Source organism: Pithys albifrons, chromosome 9 (genome assembly GCF_047495875.1).
Source record: "Pithys albifrons albifrons isolate INPA30051 chromosome 9, PitAlb_v1, whole genome shotgun sequence".
NCBI classification, from domain to species: Eukaryota; Metazoa; Chordata; class Aves; order Passeriformes; family Thamnophilidae; genus Pithys; species Pithys albifrons.
Genome location: NC_092466.1, coordinates 16,202,953 through 16,227,086, shown reverse-complemented (window position 1 = coordinate 16,227,086; position 24,134 = coordinate 16,202,953). Strand labels below are relative to the sequence as shown.

The 24,134-nt window shown below is 35.3% G+C and overlaps 1 protein-coding gene across 2 annotated transcripts in view; it reads right to left on the bottom strand.

Moving 5' to 3' along the window:
• The window catches only part of LOC139675766 (adhesion G protein-coupled receptor A3-like), a 264,407-nt gene that overhangs the window by 20,283 nt on the left and 219,990 nt on the right, over positions 1 to 24,134 (bottom strand). For both annotated transcript variants that reach the window (XM_071563839.1, XM_071563840.1), the window contains 3 exons: positions 20,304 to 20,431; positions 19,334 to 19,457; positions 12,481 to 12,626 (listed from right to left, as the gene is read on the bottom strand). In XM_071563839.1, the coding sequence (XP_071419940.1) occupies positions 12,481 to 12,626; positions 19,334 to 19,457; positions 20,304 to 20,431 (398 nt within the window). The remainder of the gene's footprint in view (positions 1 to 12,480; positions 12,627 to 19,333; positions 19,458 to 20,303; positions 20,432 to 24,134) is intronic.

The following is a 24,134-nucleotide window of genomic DNA, read 5'->3' as shown; positions in this document are numbered from 1 at the left end:
CCCCCTGTGGCTCCCCCAAGTCCAGAGCAAAAGGAAAAGAAAAACCTGTTGGTGCAGGCGAGGGCTGTGGTCTGGGCGAGAGCGGTGATCTCCTGCTGTCGAGGTCCTGCTGCTGCTCTGGATCCGACGAGAAGGTTACTGAGGTCTTCTTACCCACCACTTATGTACCCTCAGGGAGCACTCAGTCCCTCCCCCTGGGCGGAAACTCACACAATGGGTGATTAACTCTGGGAGCCAGGGGTTGTTGAGCTGTTGATGGCCCATTAGCAGCTCCGCCCCCCTCAGGCTGGGTGTGAAGTGATAATGGCTCCCTGGGCAGCTGCTGCTAATGGCCCATTGTCCTTGGGGAATGAATAGAGGGGGTGGAATACACAGGTTTGATCACCACCACACAGGGTTAGCTGGTCCCTCCAGCTGAACTAGGACATATCCCATTAACTATGCCTACAACTGTGACTGTAGCCAGCCAAGAATAGTTGAAAAAAAAAGAGAAATTTATACTGTGTATAAAACCCATCATTGTATCTAATGGGTTGTGTATCCATTACTTACGAAATTTCCACTACCTTTGATCAAACTCCATATGAGTGTGATGCTGACTTGCATGATTTTGTACTACACAACTGCATTATTCTTTTTCAGAAAGTAATCTACACTTATAAGGAACCTCAGCAAAGTTTCATATTTAGAGTTTAAAAAAAGGAAAAAGTTTACTCTTTCATTTGCTATTTTTATGGAGAAAATATTATATTAGCATTTATGCCACATTATACCCTTCTGCAACTTCCAATTTTTCATCTTTAAGATATCCAGGTATCCAAGAATTAAAATCATAGCAAAGGAAGTGTTATTAACTGTAACAAGCAGCAGAGAAACATTAAAACATGCTGAAAAAAACCTTGGTTATTTTTTAGAGGGTTTTACACTTTTGGCTTCTTTCTGGAACACTTTCTGCTTCAGAGTCAATAGGATGTAATTCAATCTGCTAATCTAGAGAGAACAAAAAGCATTCTTCTTTAATTCTTTTTAAAAAAATATGGATTACCCTGCTATTAACTCATAGACAAATTCTATACAATTAATGTCTTGACTCCACAAAACCATGGAGATTTAGATTTATCGGTAAAAATTCAGGTTGACATTTTGTCCTTAACTTACCCTATTGGAAAGTAAGAAACAAAGGTACAATTGCATGAGTTCATGAATGTCAACCCCAATTTTTAACTTTAATGTTGAGGTTTTTTTGTTGTTGTCAGTCTTAGTCTTACTAACCTGAGCTATGGAAAATATTTTATATATGATGATGGCACGAGCACTTGTTTTTTCCTATTGTTTAAAAGCTGACATGCACAGAAATCTATTTTTGGTGATCCCTATCCCAGATTTTAGCCAGAAGCAAAAAGAAAAAAAAGGTTTTCCATCATATATAAAAAGGTCAAAAGGTAAGTTTCTAAAATATTGTAGGGTTTCTTGGAGCATTCAACCAGAAGTGATCATGAGACCTTTGCAAGACAATGATAAGCACATATAAAGCAGAGTTATTTTATAAACATAAATAGAGAGATATTAATTAAAAGCTAGTAATGACATGTCATTTCCAGAACGTTACTGCAGTAGTAAGATGGAAAAAAAGAGATCTGAAAGAAGTGAACAGCAGTCACCACCATCTTCACCAAGCTGTAAGACCATCTCATTGCTCATCTTTCCAGGTCAAAAGTCTTCCTAGCAGGTACAATAATTGTTATTGGATTTAGCAATGCCAGAACCTCAGAAAGAAGTGTTCTCTCTAGCTGGAAAACACACTCTTAAGATCACAAAGAGGAAATATTGCTAACTGGTTGCTTCTTCAATATCACTAACAGAAGAGACAAATGGAATACACAAATGTAATGTCATTCTTAATGACACAATAACACAAGTATGATAATCCACATTATATAGCTCAAAATGCCTTACCTATGACTTATAGCCAGTATGGGATAACTATTCTGAAAATAAAAGAGGTAGTAATTTGCCCACAATTCCTGTTCCTTATAATTTTGATTCATGAGAGTTTGAGATACATCAGTAATTCCAGAAATCCAGTTCAAAAGTGTTATGCATAAATATCTCTTGGAAATGGACTCTGACTGTATAGGTCTCTTTTTTTTTTTCTGGAGATATCTACAAACTCATCAATATGATGATGCAGGAAGATTGTGTGATCAACCACTCATGCCTTTGCAAATACCACAGATGTAGAGATCCTCCATAATCGACCTATAAAATCAATGACTATGAGACTAAAAAACCAGGCAATAAACTAAAGCAATAAATATATCTGACCAAATTATCTGCTCAGATATTTATGGGCATAAGTTTGTGGATAATGTTCTTGGTGAATTACCTACAACAACCGATGTAACTGCTTGTTGTAAGCATTGCTACCAGTCAAGGCATGTTGGAACAGGGAACTACTTACTACATTTGATACATTTTCCATAAAAATAACACAGAATATTTGAAGGTAAATCTCTGAAATATCCCATTTCTTGATATTGTGCATTAATACTGAAAAGTAAACACAAATGATCTTCAGTAATCATAGTTCTCTTACCTCCTAATCAACAGATAAAACAATACTCAGATATCTCTAATAATCAATAGATAAGTCAGGTATCTTGCAGGCTGAGGTTTTCTTTCACAGAAAACCTTGCCAATGTTCACCTCCAGATAATTATTAGAATCTTGAATGATTCTCTGAATACTAAGTGTAATTCAATAATAATGGCATTGCCTCTTTGTCTGAGGGTGTACTCAATCAACATAGGCATGAGGTTTAATCTGGACATTCTGTTTTGCTAAGGTATATTAAATATTATATATTTAAATTATTTTAATCTGTATCATTAAAGTTCCAGGATATTTACCAAACTTTATTTGTAAGTAGCAATAAATAGTATTTTTAATCTATGAACCAATATCTTCTTGTGATTAATATGTTTCAGAGCAGAAACTGGCCTAATTTTTTTATGTATACTTGGAGGATCTGCATCCAGTTTCACTAGTCTCATAACATTTCAAAATACTGAAGGCATATTTGGAACACATTAGTTTCAAAGTCTCTTCTGTTAGAATTTGCTTGCATAATAAAACACAAGAGTTTTCTATGTCATCAGTGAGGCTGTAGGAATTCAGCAGTAAACAAAGGTCAAAAAATGAAAATACTGTTTGGAAAAACTTCCATTTCACTAGTAACAAGTTGTAGGACAAGGGTGAACATCAGGAGGTCATCTAGTCCACTCAAAAGCTCTGAGTTAGGGTCACATTGAACATCTATCATGACTGGCTTGGCTTTATCTAATCTATGTTAACAAATTGCTTGTGACAAAACTCCCACAGCCTCCCAGGTAACCTGTTTTAGTTGTCAACTATCTTCACAGTTTAAAATATTTTTCTAATATGAACCTATTTACCCCTTACTGCAATTTCACTTATTCATTGTGTGTTTTTATTTTTAATGTTTTCTCATCTCGAGTGTTTAATGAACACTAAATTGAAAAGAAAAGAATTATCCACATCTCCAGTAGTGGGTTTCAACTATCTAGGATGTACAATGTCAAGGAGATCAGTGGAAGTTTATGTGTATTTTTCCATGGTCTCTCAACTCAAAATCAAGTGAATTAATTTAATGCAGTTTTCCTCTCAAGACTTATGTTCTCTTTCCAAATAGGCATAAACCAGAGATTGTCACACATATTTGACAGGAAGTGTGCACAGAATAACCCAGGTCTGCAGTTGAATTTACAACAGTTACAGTTTAAGTATGGTCCAACATATTTAATGTAATACCTGTGGATTTCACCAGCTTTGTTTATCCAAGGAACATACTTTAATTTCCTTAAATTTTCCCATTCATTAATAAAGAAAAGTATTCTGAAACATTATGTCTTTAAAACTATCGTATCATATCAAACTAATATACATGTACATGAATGTGCATCAAAAGATATATTTGGCTTTTATTGTAAGTTTACTTTAAGGTACTTTTTATAGTTTAGCATTTATTCATGGAATCTAATAATTTGTTTTAGACAAAATTACTTCATAGAATAGTGGAAATGCATTGGTAAATGCAATACCTAAAATGTCTTATGCATGCTGTAATTTAAATGCATAGTGATTGTACTGTGCTGTAGTTATTCCAGACTATTGAACAATGTTATATTACACTAGTTGGTTTAATGCAGTGTTCCAGTTCCTGTGACATTTGAGTTTATCAGTCTGCACAAGATATTTTGTAAATTTTCATGATGTGTATTCTTGAAACATCACTGTTTTCATTACAGTTAAGCTGGATGTATACAGACACCTACTTAAGGGACAGGTGCCCTGTAACAAACCTTAAGTTCTATCTTTCTCACAGAATAATTTTGCAAGAAAGAATTTGTATCTAATGTAACTCTGGCTTTACTTAAATAAATAAAATCCTTTGGTTTTGATTTTTCTTTGCAATAAATGAGCACAATCAATCACAATTAGAAGTCAGATAGTCTTTTCTGTAACTGTGGTGAATATTATTTCATGCATATGGGAATGCTTAGTTCTTTGTCCACACAATGACAATAAGCACATTTAAAAAGGTCTTATGCATTTCTCTTTATAGCATTTTTGCATAATCAAGTTTAATATATATGACACCAGAGAATCATCTGAGAACACATTTAGCTCTTTCAAATCTGATATACTTTTCTACAAAGCCCCCATTGGAGTCTGAATATACTATCTTCTAAAAATGCTTGAACTTGTAAAATTTCCAATCAGCATTTTACACTTTGCCTGGAGCAGCATATCAAAGCATGGAGCATTTTATCAAGCTTACTCACCCTCTAACTTACCCTCTACAATTATGGATATGTCTAGCTCAAATTGTAAAGAGTATTAAGGCAAGACATAGTGTGACAAGAATTCTGAATTTCCAGGAAATACCTAGATATGAACTCATGATAAAAGCAGCTGAAAATTTAATCTAATACAGTTTTGCAGATCAGCATATTGCAGTTTCAGCCTTTCAAAACTGAAAATATCATAGGAACCATTTTAAACCTCCATGAAGCTCACAGCTTTGCAAGTGTGCAAATGCCGTAACTCATGGAGTTTAAGTTCCTAAGTCCCAAGACCATCATTCCCTCATTAAATGACCAGGTATTACTCAGGTGTGGTTATTTTCTTTTTTTAGCTACATTTGCCAATAGCTTTAGCGTTGCAGAGTTTCACTGGAATGCATCTGCATGGGTGACTTGCTATGCTGTTCAATAGCTTGTTTACAAGTAGTAAGTTGACACACATTTCCTTTGCAATGACCACAACCCATTTCTTTTCATCTATATTAAGTAGCTCAGATACTGTTTTTCAAACAAAGAAGATAAAGCTTCATCTTCTACCTCAACATCTCTTAAAGATTTGGTATTGTATTTCTACTTTGGAAAGTGTCAGCATCACGTTTATCTTGCCTGTGTCTTTCAGGTACATTTCTAGCTAGCAATAAAATGGTTCTGGCTAAAATCCTTGACTCCATCTGACCATATATCAGCCTTTCAAGAGTGATCATGTTAAACAGCATGTAATATCAGTATGTCCTTGAAGTATCAAACCAAATTCCAAGCACCTTTAGGTTCTGCCACCCTCTTTCTCCATCTCATGCATGATACACAGATTTAAACTTCCTGTTTTGGTCTTTTCCCCTATCTCTAGCTCTTATACTTCAGGGTGCAGAATCTTTCTAGTCATTCTGGCTAAGGTTCCAGCATTATAATGCTTTTTGTTTGGGTGGGGGTTTAGTTTGTTTTTGTTTGTTTGTTTGTTTGTTTGTTTTTGAGAACTTGTCTAAATAAGTGGGCTGACAAGATACAGGACAATCTGACCAAAATTATCAGGATTTCTGTGGTACAGCATTGTTCAAAAGATTAGTGCTATAATTAAATCAAACGAAAACTTTGAAAACGCTGTTGCCCTTAGATTATTTTAATATCCAATAGTAACTTATTTTGCTGTTGAATATAAGCCTTATTTTGATGAATAAAACTAGCACAATGGCTGTAAGAAATACATGGCTTCTCTTACATTAAAGTTTTATCAAATGAAAAGAATTAAAAAAGGCAACAATGAAAATAGCTCTTATACATTTTGCTCTTTTTAGGAACTTACAGTATGGAGGCAATAAGCAGCCTTGAGAATACATGAGGACTACAAAAAGTAATTACAGAACAATTTTAAAATTATTTAATAATATACATTTCTAGCCTTAACTTCCAATATCTAAAATAAGAAGTGTTGATTATAAAATCAGAGACATGAGTTAAACTTCCTGATGACTGACCCTGCCCACATCAAAATATTCTGTCTTCTAAGCAAAGGATATAATCAAGTATGTAAATTAAAGACAACTTTCCTGAGCATGATACAGCAGATTTTTAGTGAGACTGTTGACTTATCATGCCATGGTTCATTCAGCTGATGAAAACTTTATTCACAGGGAGACATAATTTTCACTTGCTCTCCAATGACACAACTGTATCTATGCTAATAGTAGAGTGAACTACAGAGATCTTATCAGGGCTTCTGAGAATTCTGCCTTGTGGCATTTCCCATTTAATTCAACATATACAAACTATAGAGAATTTTTAAGGAAAATGGAGATAATTCCTTGGGATAATCAGGCCTAACTTTAAACTTTATAGAGGAGTATGTTCACTGTTGGAAGGAAAAACAGACTTCAAGATTCTATGAGAATTAATATTTAAAGACGTATCACAAAGAAAACAATGGACTGTAATTAATGCTTTTCCTCTGACCTCTTTCTCCCTCTCTCTCATTGTTTGATACTTGAAGACATGAATTTATGAGAACCAGTGCTAATGAAAAATGCACTAGAACTTAACTGCATTTCAGAGCTGTTGGTGTCAAGGGGCCGAGTAATGTCTGTGTTTGCCAGAATGTAAATTAAGTTGTTTCATATGATTCAGTTAGAAGATTCAGCAAAAGGCATGGTCAAACCATGGCATATTTGCAAACTTTACATTTAATAAAAAACTTCTGAAAGTCAAATTTTGATCCCTCACACATTGCTATTGTGCTTCAATAAATTGTAGACAACTTGGTGTAAATGATAAGAGGACATTTTCTAGACTCTGAGATTAACAAAGGTCATTTTCTGAAGACACTTTCAACCTCAGGAATATTAGAAACAATAAGTTCTTTTTATTCTAATGTTTTCTCTGGACATAAGGACATAAGCATTCTTTAAAAACTAAATATAGTAAGTCTCCAGTCTTTGTAATTGGAATGTTTTTTGTGCCTCCTTTATGGTTCAAAAATACCATGTTAAAATTGTCAGCAACATCATGAATATTGCTGTGTGCAACTGAAATCCAGGAAACAGCCTGCTTTATGGGTAACTTTTTCAGTAAAAATTACTATGTCATCAATTTGCGATGGAAGTCACAACATTTCCCTCCAGGTTCTCTCAGGAGCAGCAGTTAGGCAAATGCAACACCACACAGCAGTAGGTCCATTTGTGCCCATGTGTTGGTTTCCAGTTTGTCAGAATTCAGATCAAGCATCTAAATGTTCATCCTAAGACAAGCAGGGTTAACACTGTGAGCAAAGCACTAAGCAGATGCCATGACCCCTGTGTATCACGTAAGTCTGTAAAATCTACTCACTTTAAGGCAGGAACCTTGTCATGGGCAATACCAGAAGGAGAGGGTTGTCCTGGATTTGAAAATTTAGCATCTTTTCTCCTTTTCGCAGTGAAAATATTTAGCATAACTCAGTGCCACAAAGATACTTAGATGCTGTTTAGTTGGATACTGATTAATGTTTAGCAACTGAGAGAAATAATGAGCTTGGGAATGAATATGAAGAGCTGCCGCCACACTGACAGGAGAGGGGGAAGATGCAAGTGAAACACCACCACATCTTGCACATCCATGTGATCAGGGCATAGGTTGTTAGTCACCCCTACACCACAAACACAGTTTGCTAGGAAGATCCCTGTTTTTGCTGCTTCCAAGAAATCACTCAATACTCTTGAAGTGTATGTATGATGTATAGAAACTTCCCCATATACACACACATACCTGCATTTACAAATCTATTAGCAGATATTACAGTTTGAATGAACTACTCCAGATCTCACCGACTATTTCTAGGTCTGCTCTGTGTGCAGGTCAAAGGACAATGTCTATAAAATAGTTAAGACATTTCAAAATACATGAAATATTTAAACACCCTTCTCATTCTAAAAATGATTCTGTTTAAAGCTGAAAACATTAAGTGAATTAAATTGAAGCCAGTGTTATTGACTGTAGGTACTGTGCATGTTCTACTGGAAACTGTTTTAAGTTGCCTCAGTTATGATTTTCACAAAATTCTCTATTTTCTTAGTTATTAGCCATAGTACTAAGCCTAATCTTTTGAATACAAGGCAAAGGACACACAAACCATTCCTAAATTGCTACTACAGTTAGACATACATTTTTCTAAAGCCCTGCATGAGGTACTTTTTCTTGCAGTCCCATAATTTTAGTAAGAACAAACTAAAAAGCTTATCAAGATACATTACATAATAAATAAGATGAAGTTCAGCAGAGACAGTGACATTACCTCCTATCCATTTTGCAGTTGATTCTGCAACCTTGTTTATGCACTTCAAAGTTTTTTCATTACAGATATAGGATATTGGACTTGTAATCTGAAGTTTGCCGTAAGAGTTATCTTGTAAAACATTCATTGAATAAAAGAGGTGGGAGAAAACTAGGAGATATATCTGTACCTAACCCAGTGATGAAATTTAATTATCTGCCTACTTAGCACCAATCTCTGGCCCAGCTGGCAGCTTACTTTTTTTTTTATTTTTAATGTTTATAATGCAATTGTGCTCAGTAGTTATCTTATTAAAATGAAAGTAATCTAATTTTTTTCTGTCTTTCTAGAATGAAATGACTTTAACAGAATATCTTTACGAAATATTTTCTCCTTAGTCTGTACTTCTGTCTAATCTGTATGTGTGCAGAGCATCACATGAAAAATGTATGTACATACCAGGTACAAAACCCTAATACCACCTTTGCCTCAGCTTGGGCTGATGAGAAGTATTGTACATTGAAGTAATTGCTGAATCTTGCATGCCTCTTTGCCTTTGCTGGCAAATCTGACTTCAGATGAGTCAGAGGCTAAACTCTGCCAGGTTTAACAAATGTCCACAGAGAATGAACAGATAGAATTATTTATTTCTATTAAGAATACCAGAGAGTATATTTTACAGGAAGTAATTTCATTACCTATTGAAGTGCTGAGGTTCAGCATTTCAATACACAAAAGTCAATGATGCATTAATTTGATTCTACTCATTAGTAGCCAGGCACATTTAGAGAAAAATGCCAAAATTGTTACAGTTTGCTTCAGCCATCAAAGTGATAGGCCCCAAGAGGTTTAACTTTATAATTAACAGATAATATATATTTCATGAATAATATATGTAATCAAATGTATATCATGTATAATGCATAGCATATATAAAGTACCATATATTATATGATCAATGTACAAGAAGAGGCAGTTTTAATAAAATTAGAGTTTTAGTAAAATTAGACCATGGAAATGCTTCAGATTTCATCACAGTATCTAAAACAGAGAAAACTAATAGAGAACCACAATTTTACGTAATAGGATACTTATTGCTTCATCCCAGGGAAAACTGGAAGAAAAAGATCATCTCATTTGTCTTGCTTCTGCAATAGAATATGCAAACAGCAGAGAAACTGAAGTAACTGTTTACAAGCACGTGTTCTTTTCACTAACAGGTAAGGTCTTCCTTTTGATATTTTGGTAGTTATTTTCAATATTTCAGCTGCTTTTTAGAGTCAATCAAGCTCCTTCAAAAAATGTGGTGAGACAATTTTTATAATTTCTTGGTAAATTATATGTCATGTACTGATTTCTGGCAGTATACCCCACTTATTGACTCAGAAAAGATATCCTCATGTCTCATAGAGCAAGTGCATATAAGGAATATAAAACCACTCATTCATGAATTGGAAACACAATCTATCACATACAACCATTACCAGGAAGGCTGAAGGACAACAGCAAAGTGTTTAATTCTTGCCAGACTCATTCATGTATCTGTAGTCAACAAACCCTGAACACAAGGCAAACTAGGTCTACAGACAGGGCTAATTGACAAGCTACCTCTTGTTTAAAAGTGTCCTGTAGACTGTATTATATGCAGCCCTGACATATAAAAAAGCTTAACTCAATCTCCATTTGAATAAATTTTATACCATCTAGCTCTCTACTTGTGTCAAATGAAGACAAAATGAAGTATGTTCCTTGCCCAAACCCAGATGTTACCGCTAATATACTTCCTCTTATGAGGAACAGTATGTGTAAGGCTGGCATTGGCTTAGAGACACAAGAATACTGACTAGTTAAAACCTTTCTTATAAATGACTGCACTGAAATACAAGCATCTTAAAAGGACTTTAAGGAAATATTATGATACAGAATAAGTATTACATTAATTTTATTAAAACCAGGAAAGGTAACATGCCCAAAGAAATGATTATTATACTCCTAAAACAACAGTTACTAATTATACATTTAGCATTTTCTTGCTTAAAGTGATTTTTAATTTTACATATACTATGCTTGTTTTCTGCATGAAGTGATCCTTACTATTTTGAATCTAGTACTAGCCATTATGAAATCATATTAGACATTTCAGTGCCTGTGTCTCTAGGATATATAGTGCCCTGCATGAGAAAAATAACTTAAATAATTTTACTTAGCTATTAAACAATTATAATCCTGTTCTCTTACAGCTAAAAGGAGGTTTATCTTTTCTATTGCTAAACTTAAAATAGCTACTATTTATTTTCACTGTCTGAGAACTTCAACGTGACTGGTACAATGAAGATTCTAATTAGAGTAATTTTTCTGTAACCTGATTGTCTACTGTTTTCCAACTCAAACAGGATTTGAATTTGAAGGAACATACACTATGCTGAGTCAATGTAACCTGTAACAATTTTCTACCTTAATAGTCACACTGCAGCATTTGAAAATTGGCAATTATTCATTTTGCCATGAGCTGGTAACTGAAGGAGTGAAATTCTCATCTGTGAAGAACAGTACAGTAAATCATCGATTAGCAAAGTCAGGTATTCTCAGTGAAAGTATATCCTCTTGCTTACACCTAACAAAGCTCATGATCAATATGGCACTTCTCTTCACAATACAAATTTTATGGTAATTTTAATAAATTTCACCATGGGAAATAAAATGTTTTAAAAAGAGGAAAATCTGATCATATTAGCAGAAATTTCATTCAGCACAATCAGACAGAAAAACAAAATTCATCTTCCTATAGGCTTTTAACAAATTGTAACATCACACAATCATTTATAAATGCTGCTTGTTAAAAAATTTTTGTTTAAACTAAATTAAGTCTGCCTAAAAGAATACACTCCCACGGATTTTTCACAGCACAGCCATAAAAAGTAGAATTCCTATTTCCTGTCCTTCACTGTAAAATAGAGGTCTTTAGGCTAAATTGACCATTCAGATTTTTCCATGATCTTTAGTGAGAGGCACCTTCGTAAGACAATTCATCCTGTCCTCATAGAAACATTCAAGACAGATGGGAGGAATTGTTCTCTGGAAGTTCCTCTCAGTCTTGCTGTGAAATCTATACAGGCACAATACATAACTTTGGGAAATACTAATTTCTTGACAGCTAAGCTTAAAAAAGATGAATTAATGTCCTCATGCCTTTGTCTGGAAATCCTAGTTTTGGGTAAGGTTTTGTTAGATAGTTTGGTTTTTTCCTCCTGTTCAGAATGACTATTTTGGCTTGGAGTTTCAGCATCTCGTAGGCATCTGGTAAAAATTTGTGCTGTATTACAGCTGCGATGCTGTCAGAGACGTTTGCTAGTCTCTTCCATCTAGAAAGCTGATAGGAAGCACAGACTTCCAGTCACTCCTTAGATCTCTGATGTGGAATGAGGAAGGTTGTTTTCAGGCTATCAGGCTACCAATACAAGTGTGGGCAAGAATTACAGCAGAAGAGATAAGGGAAAAGGAAGAGTCATTAAAAGCATAGTTTCTGATGATTAAATAATGCTTGGAAGTAAGCCAGTTTTCAGTTGTGTGGGTTTTTTCCTCCATAAGAAACCAACAGAAACATTTCAGTTCATACCATTCACATAAAGGTATCTGAACCTAGCCAATACCAGTTCTGCATATTTCCATCTCCTGAGTAAACTATTGGCATACAATAAATACTCAGATTTTTATATACACCCAAGTGGCTCAATTCTGTTTAGATCCTATTTATAGTCTGTAAAAAAGTAAAGAATATAGAAATAAATGAGTTTGTTTCTTAGTAATATGTTTTAGGAAGACATTAAAAAATAAAGTATAACTAATGTTCCATACCTGAGTAGTGGTTGCTTTGGATAAGAAGGTTGGTCACTGTTCTGGCATGGCTGAGGTTTTTTTGTGACTTGCTTATAAATATTCCTGGCAGTTACTCCAATCCATAGCATAGTAGAGAGTGTAGAATAATGCAGTACTATGCCAACCTAAAAAAACAGTGGACAGTTAACTCAGTAAATGGATCAGTAAAACAAGAGGTTTAGAAGAATCTTACTGCATAAGTGTACAACCAAACAGATTTTTTCAATTGATTATGTAAGTGCATCCAAGAGGTTAATCTATCAAAGGTAGTATCTGTAATGCCAGATGGCATGTTAGGAAACCAAGATTGTAAAGACATTTGTTTTCTATGAACCTGATTAATGACAACATTTTACACCTGGATTTAAAGTGATGTGAATCTTAGTTTGTGTTGCAAGATTTTTTAGCTTATCATGACCATAAGATTTAAAAATTAATGAGACGCCAGCATCTTTGCTTGCTATTATGCTAATTTTTCCTTTAATTTTTCAGGAATATCCTGCTGTAGTTCCCTCTCTTCTACATACAGCCAAAGTTGACTTCTGTCAATGGGATCAGTGCTATTTGCCTAAAACCAGAATATTTCCAGACATATTTTAAGAAACTTATAAACTTGGCCATACAATTTTTAAAATTAAGTGACAGATCTGGGCATCCTCCCTTAAAAAGAAATATAATCTCTAAGAGTGTTATTATCATTTTGTTTTCAAGGAACCAGTGTGTTTATCATTGAAAGTAAAATAAAGTACAAACACCTTTAAAATGTTTACATTTTTCTTATGTTAGCGATTGTTATTCATTATTATGGCAGCGGTAATTGGAATTTTATCCAATCTCTAATGTTTTATTACATCAGCTAAGTCTCCATCTGATTATATAAAATGAGGTTACCTTTGAAGCAATTACCCGACATTTTGCAGTGACAAGTAAAATATTGCTATAATTGGAAAGAACATAAATGTTTAAGGAATACAGACAATTGCTGAATAAAGCTAACACAAATCTATTATAATGATTTATTTGAACCAGTGTTCATTTTTGCACCACTTAAAACAAAATAATTGATGAGTAAAGAAAAAAATTCCATGCATTTTGTTTATATTTAGTAATATAGATCAAAACTTGAAGATAGCAGCAAATATGAAAACTGAAAACCCTTTGTAATTTTCTCTGGGACTTCTCTGTCACATTAGACAAGGGACTATAAAGCCTTCATTGCTGTTCTTGCTTGAAGTAAAAGAAGCAGAAATAAGAGAATGAGACAACTTTATATCATCAGCTGGCAGACATTGCCAGCTCAGGGACTAGAGCTGTCTGGACTTAGTTCATATGCAGCTTGCAGCATTTCTGTAGGGATGCAGTGAATAGGACCATGAGCAGGGCAGGGGAGTGAAGGAGCAAGGCAGGAGGAAGAGAGAAGGATGAGAAAGGGGAAAGAAAATGGAGGTAAAAATCATAAGAAAAAATGGGAAAAATTCTAGATATTTGGTTCCTAACCTCTTTCTCATTTCAACATAGCACTGCTGCTATATATTCTGTATTCCACACAAGTATGCCATAATATAAACAACAGAAATAAATTCCATGTGAAAAGGCACCTACATGTGAAATGCTGGACAGCTTCTGAGGCTATATAGACAGAAATTATCAGCCACTGAAGTGAGTGAGAGATCTAAAAATAGTACAACAAAACGATTTTGTTGAACTTTCAGATAGACAACTGAACTGATTGAACACACCATTGCTATGCCACACCTTAATCACATTACTGTTTTCACAGTGTGCTCATGTTTCAGCATCTGAGCTCCTTCTGATAAGTGAACGCCTTGAACAAAGAAGGACAGCAGACAGAAAAGTTAGCAGCCTCTGCACTAACTCTTTAATAATATGTATCTTTCTCTCTCTCAAAAAAAACCCAAACCAAACCTCAATCACTTGCATTTCTTGCTTGAAGGAAAAGAAGAAATAGCCTGATGATGCAGGACCTCCTTATGACTGATAGATTTGACATGACACAATGAAAGTGTGGAATTAGGAAGGGTGCACTGAGCTGTTACACTAAATTCTAAAGGAAAGAGAGGCCAGTTCTCATTATGGTTGTGGGAAGATGGATAGGGTTAAAGATTAGAGGAGACTAAGAATTACAGCGTAAAATAAATCTGCCGCTCCCTCAATGGAACACGGTTGACATGCCTCACAAAGGCTCCCTATACCACAATAAACATCTGCTGGGGGGATGCAATGGAGGGCAGAGTGGAGTGGAAACACTGTGTCCTTGCTCCACAGAAATCTCTGCAGGGAAGGAAACATGGTGGTACCTTGTAGTTCAAAGACCATACAATACCTGTCAACCAAGGGAGACAGATGCCAAGATATGACCACTCTCATTAAGCATGTAAAGTGAAGCGAAAGAATTTTACATTAGTCAGAGATAAAAGTACTAGGACTAAAGCCACTCAAGCTCCACCTAAACCTAAAGAGATAGTAGAAAAGTAAGTTGGGAACAGGGGCAAAATTGAGGAAGATTGCACCAAAACTTCTGGGATCAGTTGACAGGCTGAGCCTGTCTTTCCCACCTCCACAGGGATGCCTATTGGGTAAGAAACACATTCTATGTGCGCTAAGTGCTATTACTAGAATTAGAGCTTGTGCTTGCTTTGTAGTATTAGTAGATTACTTTAAACATGTTTTTGCAGTCAGACACTATCACTGATGACCCACAAACCTTACTAAGCTATCACAATCTGTATTAATTCAATTAGTTCTGTAAACTGCTAGAGTGAGTTCTCTATAGGTGCTAGCAGTTCTCACCAGTGGATAACACATTGGGAAGAGTCACTGAGGGATCTCCACACTGTTGGCTCAGCCCTCCCAAAACGGGCAGTCATATCACCCTCCCATCCAGTGAATCTGTTCAGCGAAGGGTCCCCTCACAGGACACTGACAGACTGGTTAGACATAAGGGGTTCGGCTTCCCTGGGGCGCTGACAGACAAATACAACATTAAGGGTTGAGAAAATCTCCCCCACACTAATGGTCAAGTAAACCCCCTTCCCTTTCATGTGACAGTGGTGATAATTTGGTTTCTCAATTCCCATCACAAAACATGCTTTTGGACTACAATTCTTGCTCTTATTCATCCACTAATAAAAATTAGTAAAGAAATGCTTGTTACATCTCGTATTGAAAATTCAGTGTTTCAAACTAGTGTGCTTTGCTCTCTGGCTCTTCCTTCCCTGTGTCTCCACACTGACATCAGTCATGTCACACAGATGCATTTTCCTAACTGTTGTGCTTAGGGACTGTGGCTGCAAGCTCTTTTATCCCATTCAGTGGAACCACCTCTTTCTAGGAAGACATCTGAGCTCTATGCTAGAAATTCACCAGATGGCAGCTTACAACATGGAAGAGAAGGACAAGGCTCAACAGAAATGGGAACAGGACAAATGTGACTTTGTTTAGTAAACTCTTACTTCACTCTGTTAGCAAATATAAACCTACATTAAAGGTCCAGAGTACCAATCCACCTGAGTGTATCTTGTGGCTGGATTTGTGCCTCTGTAAAATTTAAGAGGTCAGTAAATATATACAAATTAAATATGCCACTGGTAACTTAAAACTATCTCCACTATTAGTAGAACTTTGATATCCCACATAAAACTGTGTGGAAAGGGTCAAATTTCAACACAGAACAAATGATTATGGCTGGAAATTTTGAAGTGATGGCACTTATTCATAAGAAGGTTTTCCACTGACAGTCCAAATGGTACAGTAAAAACTGTCAGGACATAAGCATTGAAGACAACATTGCACCTAAAGCTCTTTAATGGCCACAGTTATATGGTGATAATTTTCTTGTTTCCTTGGATTCATTTTTTCCACATTCTGTGTTCTTAGAATTCTTATCTTTGGGAATAAGAACCAGCCTTTTGAATAGAAGATTATGCTTTTCTGCAGTAAGAAGATGCTGTCTATTTGTGCTACTTCAATAAATTTCAGTACCTTAGAGGTAACTTAAGTTCCACATGATTCAGTTACTATGGTAATGACCAGAATACACATTTATGCAAAGCATTTTGGCACAAAAAGCTCTCTTGATCAGCCTGAACTTGTACACAAATTTCTTTGTTTTGCCCAAGTTTTTAATTCAGTTTGTTTTCTTTTTCATCAATTTAGTTATATTTCAGATAAGACTATATTTCTTTAGCCAACTCTGTTTAAAGAAGAATATGGATATACACTGACATTCTGATTAAACTATTAATCCTGCAATGAAAGTGATTCTTTTCAGTGAGATGAAGGGATTCAGGAATTTCACTGTGGTCTGTAACACCACTGGATGTGAACATTTCATGATCTTTACAGATTTAGCATTAGAAAAACCCCATGCTCCCTTCACAGGTAGAAAATTTATTGCAAGAAGATGAACTTTCTGAGTTGAACTTGTAGGCTACTGGCTGTATTGAAATGGACTTTACCTTTCCTGCTGAAGATTTACCCCCTTACAGAACAGAATTCACAAGCAGCTTCACATTTGACATTCATCAGCAAGAAGGAAGATCTGAGCCTTTCCAAAATATACATGGAAGCTTTTATTCTGTAAGCCATATAGGAAGTTCTTCAAGATGTGATTAAAGTGATCATGCTACTCAGTGACTGACTACTAGGACAAAATATTAAGATTCTGCCTCTCTCCCTAACTTTTCTGCCTCTTGAATCTTGTGCCATAAGCCTGTTCTTCATGCTTCAACATGTTGAACTGACAATTTCATCCCCTAGCATCCATAACCATCCATGAGGTCATGACTTTCATGCTTTCTGGGAAAGTAGGGGCCATGATACTGAAATCTTCATCTGAGAGTACAGAATCAATGCCTCCCACACATGGGGAGTGATTCAGCTACAATCTCCTTCTCTCTCATTCCTTATATAGAAGGAGTAAGCTTCTTTCTGCCCTTTGAAAGAAAGCAGTCTGAGTCTCCAACTCTGGGACATGGAAGGGGCTGACTTACATCATGCACTAGCTGGTCCAAGGACCTTTCTGGTAGTGTACTGGCTCTGGTTAATCCCATTCTGCTGCTCCAAAAACCTTTGTTTTGCATGAAGGACTTGGCCATAAATTCAAGACACTGGATTCTACAACACCAGCCAACATTCAGTGACACGGGTAAATCTAAACAGTCTATAGATACATTCACACAGGATAGGTGTGTAGATGCAATATATTTTAACTACTGATGATACTGTCTGTTGATGTAGCATGTTGTCAGGTAAATAAATAACTTTCTGAAACTCATTAGAAGATATATAGGAATGGATCAGTTCAGTTTCCCTAAGTGTGCATGTTTCTCAGCAGCTTAGGATCTGGCCCTATACCATAGCAAAAACCAGATGTCACTGATAATGCATTTTATGTATTACTTGTAACAGGCTATTAATGACACATTTATCTCAATCAATTTTTCATTATAGCTGTTTATACCATATTGTTACCTTGCAATCTGCAAGGTAAATAACCAGACAATGGCTGTAGCAACAGATGGTCATTTGTGATCATGTAATTACATGGCTATGGCTGCCCTACAAACTAATCTGGTACTCTCACTTGCAAAGTGCAGATAAAAGAAAATGGTGATAGTTCAATTTTCTAGAACTTGCAGATTAATTATTACACAATACATGAGATATTGTGAGATATTTTTCTCAGAATAATTTAGTGGACAACTGCGCTATTTCAATGAACAGCACGTAATACACATAGGTAGAGCACACGTAGAATGTTACAGCACTTATTGATCTACAGGTGATGTTTACTGGTGGTCATGCACAAGTATACACAAAAGGCTTGCAAAGCATCTCACTGAGAACTAGAGTGATAACTCTTATACTAATTATGCATATTTTGCAGTGACTGCAGTTAGCTGGTGACACTTGCTATTTACACCCACTTCAAAGAACCAGATGAGTGACAAGCAAAATATCTGTGAGAATGTTGGCTAAATAAAGTGATTTACTACAGGTAAATACCAACAACATTCATGAGACCTGGAGTACTTCTACAAAATCCAAGAAGAAGAAATATTTAAGACAAACAAATTGCAACAAGCCCTCATCAGGCATTAGAGAAGATGACTGAAATGGCTCTCTTTACACATTGTACAGACTCAGTCTCTATATTCACAGCCAGCCCTCTCTGTGCATCTCATGACACTATTGTTCCAAAAGGGCTGAAAGCAGGAGATACAAAATAGTCCAGCAGTGCAAACCAGGTTCCACGAATCACAAGTACACTGGTCTGTTTTTTCTCCTTAGCTTGAATTGTAATTAAAAGACATATTTATACTATAAACATTAGGCTGCCCCCGTGTGTATTTAGAGATCACTCAGTGAAGCCGGGGCCACCCTGGCCCTCAGGCAAATTGTATATATGATACAGTAGTGAAGCAGTAACTTCAGTCCCACACATTCAATCCAAAACATAAGGACAGAAATATTTTGGATTTATAGTTTTCAGCTATCCTATACAGCAGAGAAATAATAAGATTTTCAGGGCTTTTGTAAAAAACAAACAAACAAAAAAAACCCCACAAAAAACCTCCAAGGAACTCCGAACTTCAGAGATGTGAATGCATTGATCACCCACTTAGAGAAACTTAGGTGACAACCAAACACTGAGTGCTCGCAGTGCTGGTCTTTAAAAGACATCCTTATAATGATTTATTTTGAAAAACTTAAGATCCAGAAGCAATATATGAAAAGAAGGAGAACTATGTGAAAAATTCAGTTGCAAGTTTCAATTCTGTCAGTAAGAATTACTAAGACAGATACTTACGGCTTGACATATAATTGGATATTTAATGCGATTGATTCCACCAGCAAAAACAGCAAACGTAAGAGCAGTATGGAAGCAAAAGTTGAGAAGCATATGCCATCCTTTCCTACTTATTCGGATTGTGCTGTTGAAAAAATCACATTTTAAAATTAAAACCCCAACACATGTATTCTGAAAACTATTATTTTGAACAAATAGTTGATAGATTTAAATTCTCTGATTCTTGAATACTTATGTAGCAATCTACCTATAGGACAGAGTCTGACTGATACAGCACTGAAATAAATGGTAAAAAGGTAAATTCCATGGTAAAAATTCTAAAAGTCTGCTGATCTAAAGTTTCCTCCACCAAATCAAGCATTTAGAGTACTGAAAGCAAAAGGCTTATTGCATAGCTTCAGATATGCAGAACTTTAACAAGACATCTCTAAAGGATTAAATGGAAGCTGAAGATCATAAGAGATTGCATTAAGTTCATTTAATTAATATTTAGCAGCTTCTACAGCACAATACACTCCTGCTCTTTTAAATTGCTAAAGGTCTTGAACCAGAAGTATGTAGTTAAAATGTCATTGACATAAATTTTTCACATAAAGGAAAATATGAGTTTTCTTAACTCAAAATGATAGTTCTCAGTTTTCCAATCAAACTTGATCTTCAAAGCCAACATGGCCAGTGTAGCTGGCCAAAGTGCTGCTTGACTGGAGTTCGCCAGAAAGCAACTTGATAGTGCTCATGGTTTTATTGAATTGTCAAGTTAGAAATCTTAGGAAAAGTGTGCAGAAACACACAGCTTGGAGACACTTTAGGAAGGGTTGACATAACCTTTGTTTTGATTTCTCTGGTGTAAATCATGTTGCTACCATTCCTATCCAACAGTAAATCAGATAATTTCAATTTATTTTACAGTAAGGGTGAAAAAAATTGAAGTACCTCAGCTTAATACTGACTGTTAAGATGAAATTCTTACCTGTGATGGACAATGTAGGTGATAATGGAAGCAAACAGGCACAACAACATAACTGCAGTACACGCATAAACCACAGGGTGCAGAAACTCCCCTGGGTACTGGGGGAAAGACAGCACTGTCTTAAAATCCTATGGAGAAAGCAAAATGATATAACATTGTTAGGCATGTGTGAAACTGAGAGTTCATTTCAATACATCCTGCGATTTCTAGCTGTTCCCTTTCAAGGACAGAAAAAAAAAAAAGATGAACTTCTAATGTAGATACAGTTCATGAATTTAAAATAACATCAGTCTGCTCTTCCCTAATCTGCATACACTTTGCTAGACAGAAATTAACCTTTTTGTACAAGCAGACATATCCTAATTAAAAAAAAGGTCTGAAAAAATACACAGAACATTACATTTTCCCAGCATTAGCAATGTCTGTTCCTTCTGATAACATGAACTTTATGTGTGTATTTTACTAGGATATTAAGTACAAAATATCAAATTATCATAGAGGTCTTTAAATGGCATAGACATGGCTGCAGAAGAACCATGTAAAGTAGAAAAAAAACCATGAGAATACACTCAAAATATCAACTGACTTGCTCCTGTATTCAAATGTAATTCCCAGTTCACACACCTCCTCTGTGACCTTCACACTTAGTTGCAAATACTCTACTCCCAATAGCAATTCAAAAGAAGCTGGTACAATATATCGACAGCAGAGTAAAGATTCCTTTTGGATTATCTTAGTGCCTTCTGACACAATTACTGAAAAACATAATGAAAAACTATCAATGTCTTTGTGAAATTGTTATCAAATTCCCATTCTAAATTACCAGGTCCCACACATAAGAAATAATAGGAGAGCTAAATATGGAAGTGTGATGGATGGAAAGCAAAAGGAGCCCATCACATAAAACAGGATGTCTTCAGACTACCTGAATTAAAGCAAACATCAGAGACTCACCATAACACATTAAGCCACATCCATTTCTGTCATTCTATTTCTGCAAACAAGTACTAAAAATTATACACAAAAACTATCACCTGAGTGCAAAATGTCATCTACATACCTGTTCCCATGTGCAGTGGCACTAACTCTACACATAAAAATGAATATACATCTCAATGCCAGAAAAAGCTAAAATCTGAAAAAGTAGTGAATATGCTAATCCAGAAAACTCTAACACTGAAAATACTAGCATACACTTAAAAGACTTTTTTCTTCTATATCAATTTTACATTCCCCTAGAACAAGATTCAATACATTATTTTCCAGAGGTGAAATCTCCCCTTAGGAGACTGGACCTGTAATACCAATACCTCTTTTTAATCGCATTTGCATGGAGGGAGTTGATTTCTAGCACTACTATTTAGGTATATGAACTTGTCCATGTACCACCAACTAATGTTCATGAGTATATGCAATTATTAAATCAGGGGAAAGGTACCATTCCATTTACCTTCCAAAATGATCCTCACAAGTAACAGCTGCCCTAGTAGTTATCATTTTTCTTCATTACTAGCTTTAAAGTTCCTAAGGTTGATTGTACGAGTTTCTCCAGACACATAAGAAGTCAGTTCTTAACAGAGCAGCTTACAACATGTATATAAAGGATCATCAAAATGAACATATAACTTATCAACAAGATGACAACTGTATGTTACCATACCCCATTTCTCTCAGGTACTTCCTCAGCTTGCATGCATACTTCTGCTAAATCTGCTCTGTCACCACCTGTCCCTTACACAAGTCCTCTCTCAGTCCTGCCCAGTTCACCAAGACTCAAAGTGAGATGCGGAGTCCCATCTCACAGAGGTACTCAGCTTATGCTGTCTCATCTAGAGATGTAACAGTGTCCTGTTACTCTTCCCTCAATCACAAATGGAACAGAATGTCTTTTGATGTATTAGCTTTTAATGAGACAGACCTATGCTCTTAAGGCCATCATTTGATTTTATTTTTATTCAATGTGCATGAATGCATATTCAGGATATGCTGAATTCACTGATTTCATATAATTTTTTAAAAGTCTGTTGGTTCAGATCGGTCATTGAATGTCCACTCAAACACCTTTTTTGATCATCTTTTCTCCCACGTTTTTATTTCCATCATTAGCTCATTAATCTTTTACAGAGGGAATTTCTTGTGGTAGACTAAAATTCACCAGAAACGTTCTTCAATACAATTTTGTCTCATATTGTTAGAGTGATAATACAAAAACTGGACAATTTGAAGATAAAAATTCTGCTGAAAATAATAAAACATCTATTTCTAGATCATATATTATATCCTGCTATAACTGTATTTCAGGATACCAGTAGTACAGTTGCTCATAATTTTAGGTACACGCTTCATTTCTGTGCATTCAGAAAACTGTTACTGTAACAATATGGTAGTAACAGTGCAGTTATTTAAAGAACTAAATATATTGGATATTTCTGAAAAAAACTCAGAAAAGTTAAACTTGTGAAAAAGGAAGCCCAGTGAAGCCAAACATTTAGGCAACAACAAATGAAAGCAATTTTACTTGAGAAGCATCATTCGGTGTACTAAAGAACCACTTTTTCATAGTTTAAATGCAAGATTCAACCTATCACTATGTTTGAACATCAGTATAAAAGCAAATGCGATGTGTCCTACAGGAATACAACCATTCTGCCTGTGGAAGAATGAAGAATGATCAGCATCTTAAAGGTAATTCCATTTTAAAATATTATTTTTTTATTTTTATCTCTAGTCTAATGTTTTACAGTAAATAAATGGTAAAACTTTTGAGTATGATAATGCATTAATGTCAATGTAGAATATAATTTATAAGAGTTTTGTATATTGAAAACTGATTTCATTATAGATATATAATAAATTTTTTTTGTCTGCGCTTTGATGATAATTAAACTTTATTCATCTGTCAGCTTCTCTTGAGTAATCTTCTGGGGAAGACAACATGTAGAAAACAAGCATTTTTTAATGCAATACGCAAAGCAGCATAATTTTATTTTACATTTTAAAAAGGTGGGTTTGATTTTATTTCCTAGAGGGGATACAAATGATGATGATGATATGGAAAAGTGGCAGTAACTGCCTACAGGAAAATGAATACATACAAGACTTTGACCATTACAAGCTGGTGTCTACAACTACAAAGTCCATTAAATGTTGTCTAATGGGAACTTGTCATTCATTCACCCTTGTAAGGTGTATGTACCACCTTCTTCCAACTCCTTCCAGCTGCAAATGCCACCATAATACATAAAGCACAATAGAATCAGTGATGGAAATTAGTGACAGAAAATAATTTTTATCAGCTATTTCATCCAACAATCAGCATTATAAAAACATCAGAGTGCAGATGGAACTGCTTCACTTTAAACTGATCTTCATTCTAAAGATCAGCTGAAACAGACACATCTATTCTGTTCAGTTAAAATTCAACATGTATAAAGAGATACAGACCAATTACATACTAAAGGCAGCCCTGAGACATGTCATAGCAGATGCTGAGAAAGCTGAGGGAAAAAGGCAGCAAACCAATACTATATATCCAATACTTTCACCAAATCACAGCTGCTAAAAACAACCCAGTTTGTGATGTAAATTTTTGTAACCCATCTTTTTTATTGGCAAATTAAATGTTTATTTTTAATATATTGCTTGTAACGGTATGATGTTAGAAAGTATAGTTTAACTGGTTTCTGTATTTAAAGCAGGGACACCTAAAACTCAAGGAATAATATCCAAGCACCCCAGAGACTTAGCAACAAAACTGATTCGAACAATTAGTTATGGTCAGATATAAACTCCTATTTGTACTTAGATTCTGACTATTAAAAAAACCCAAAC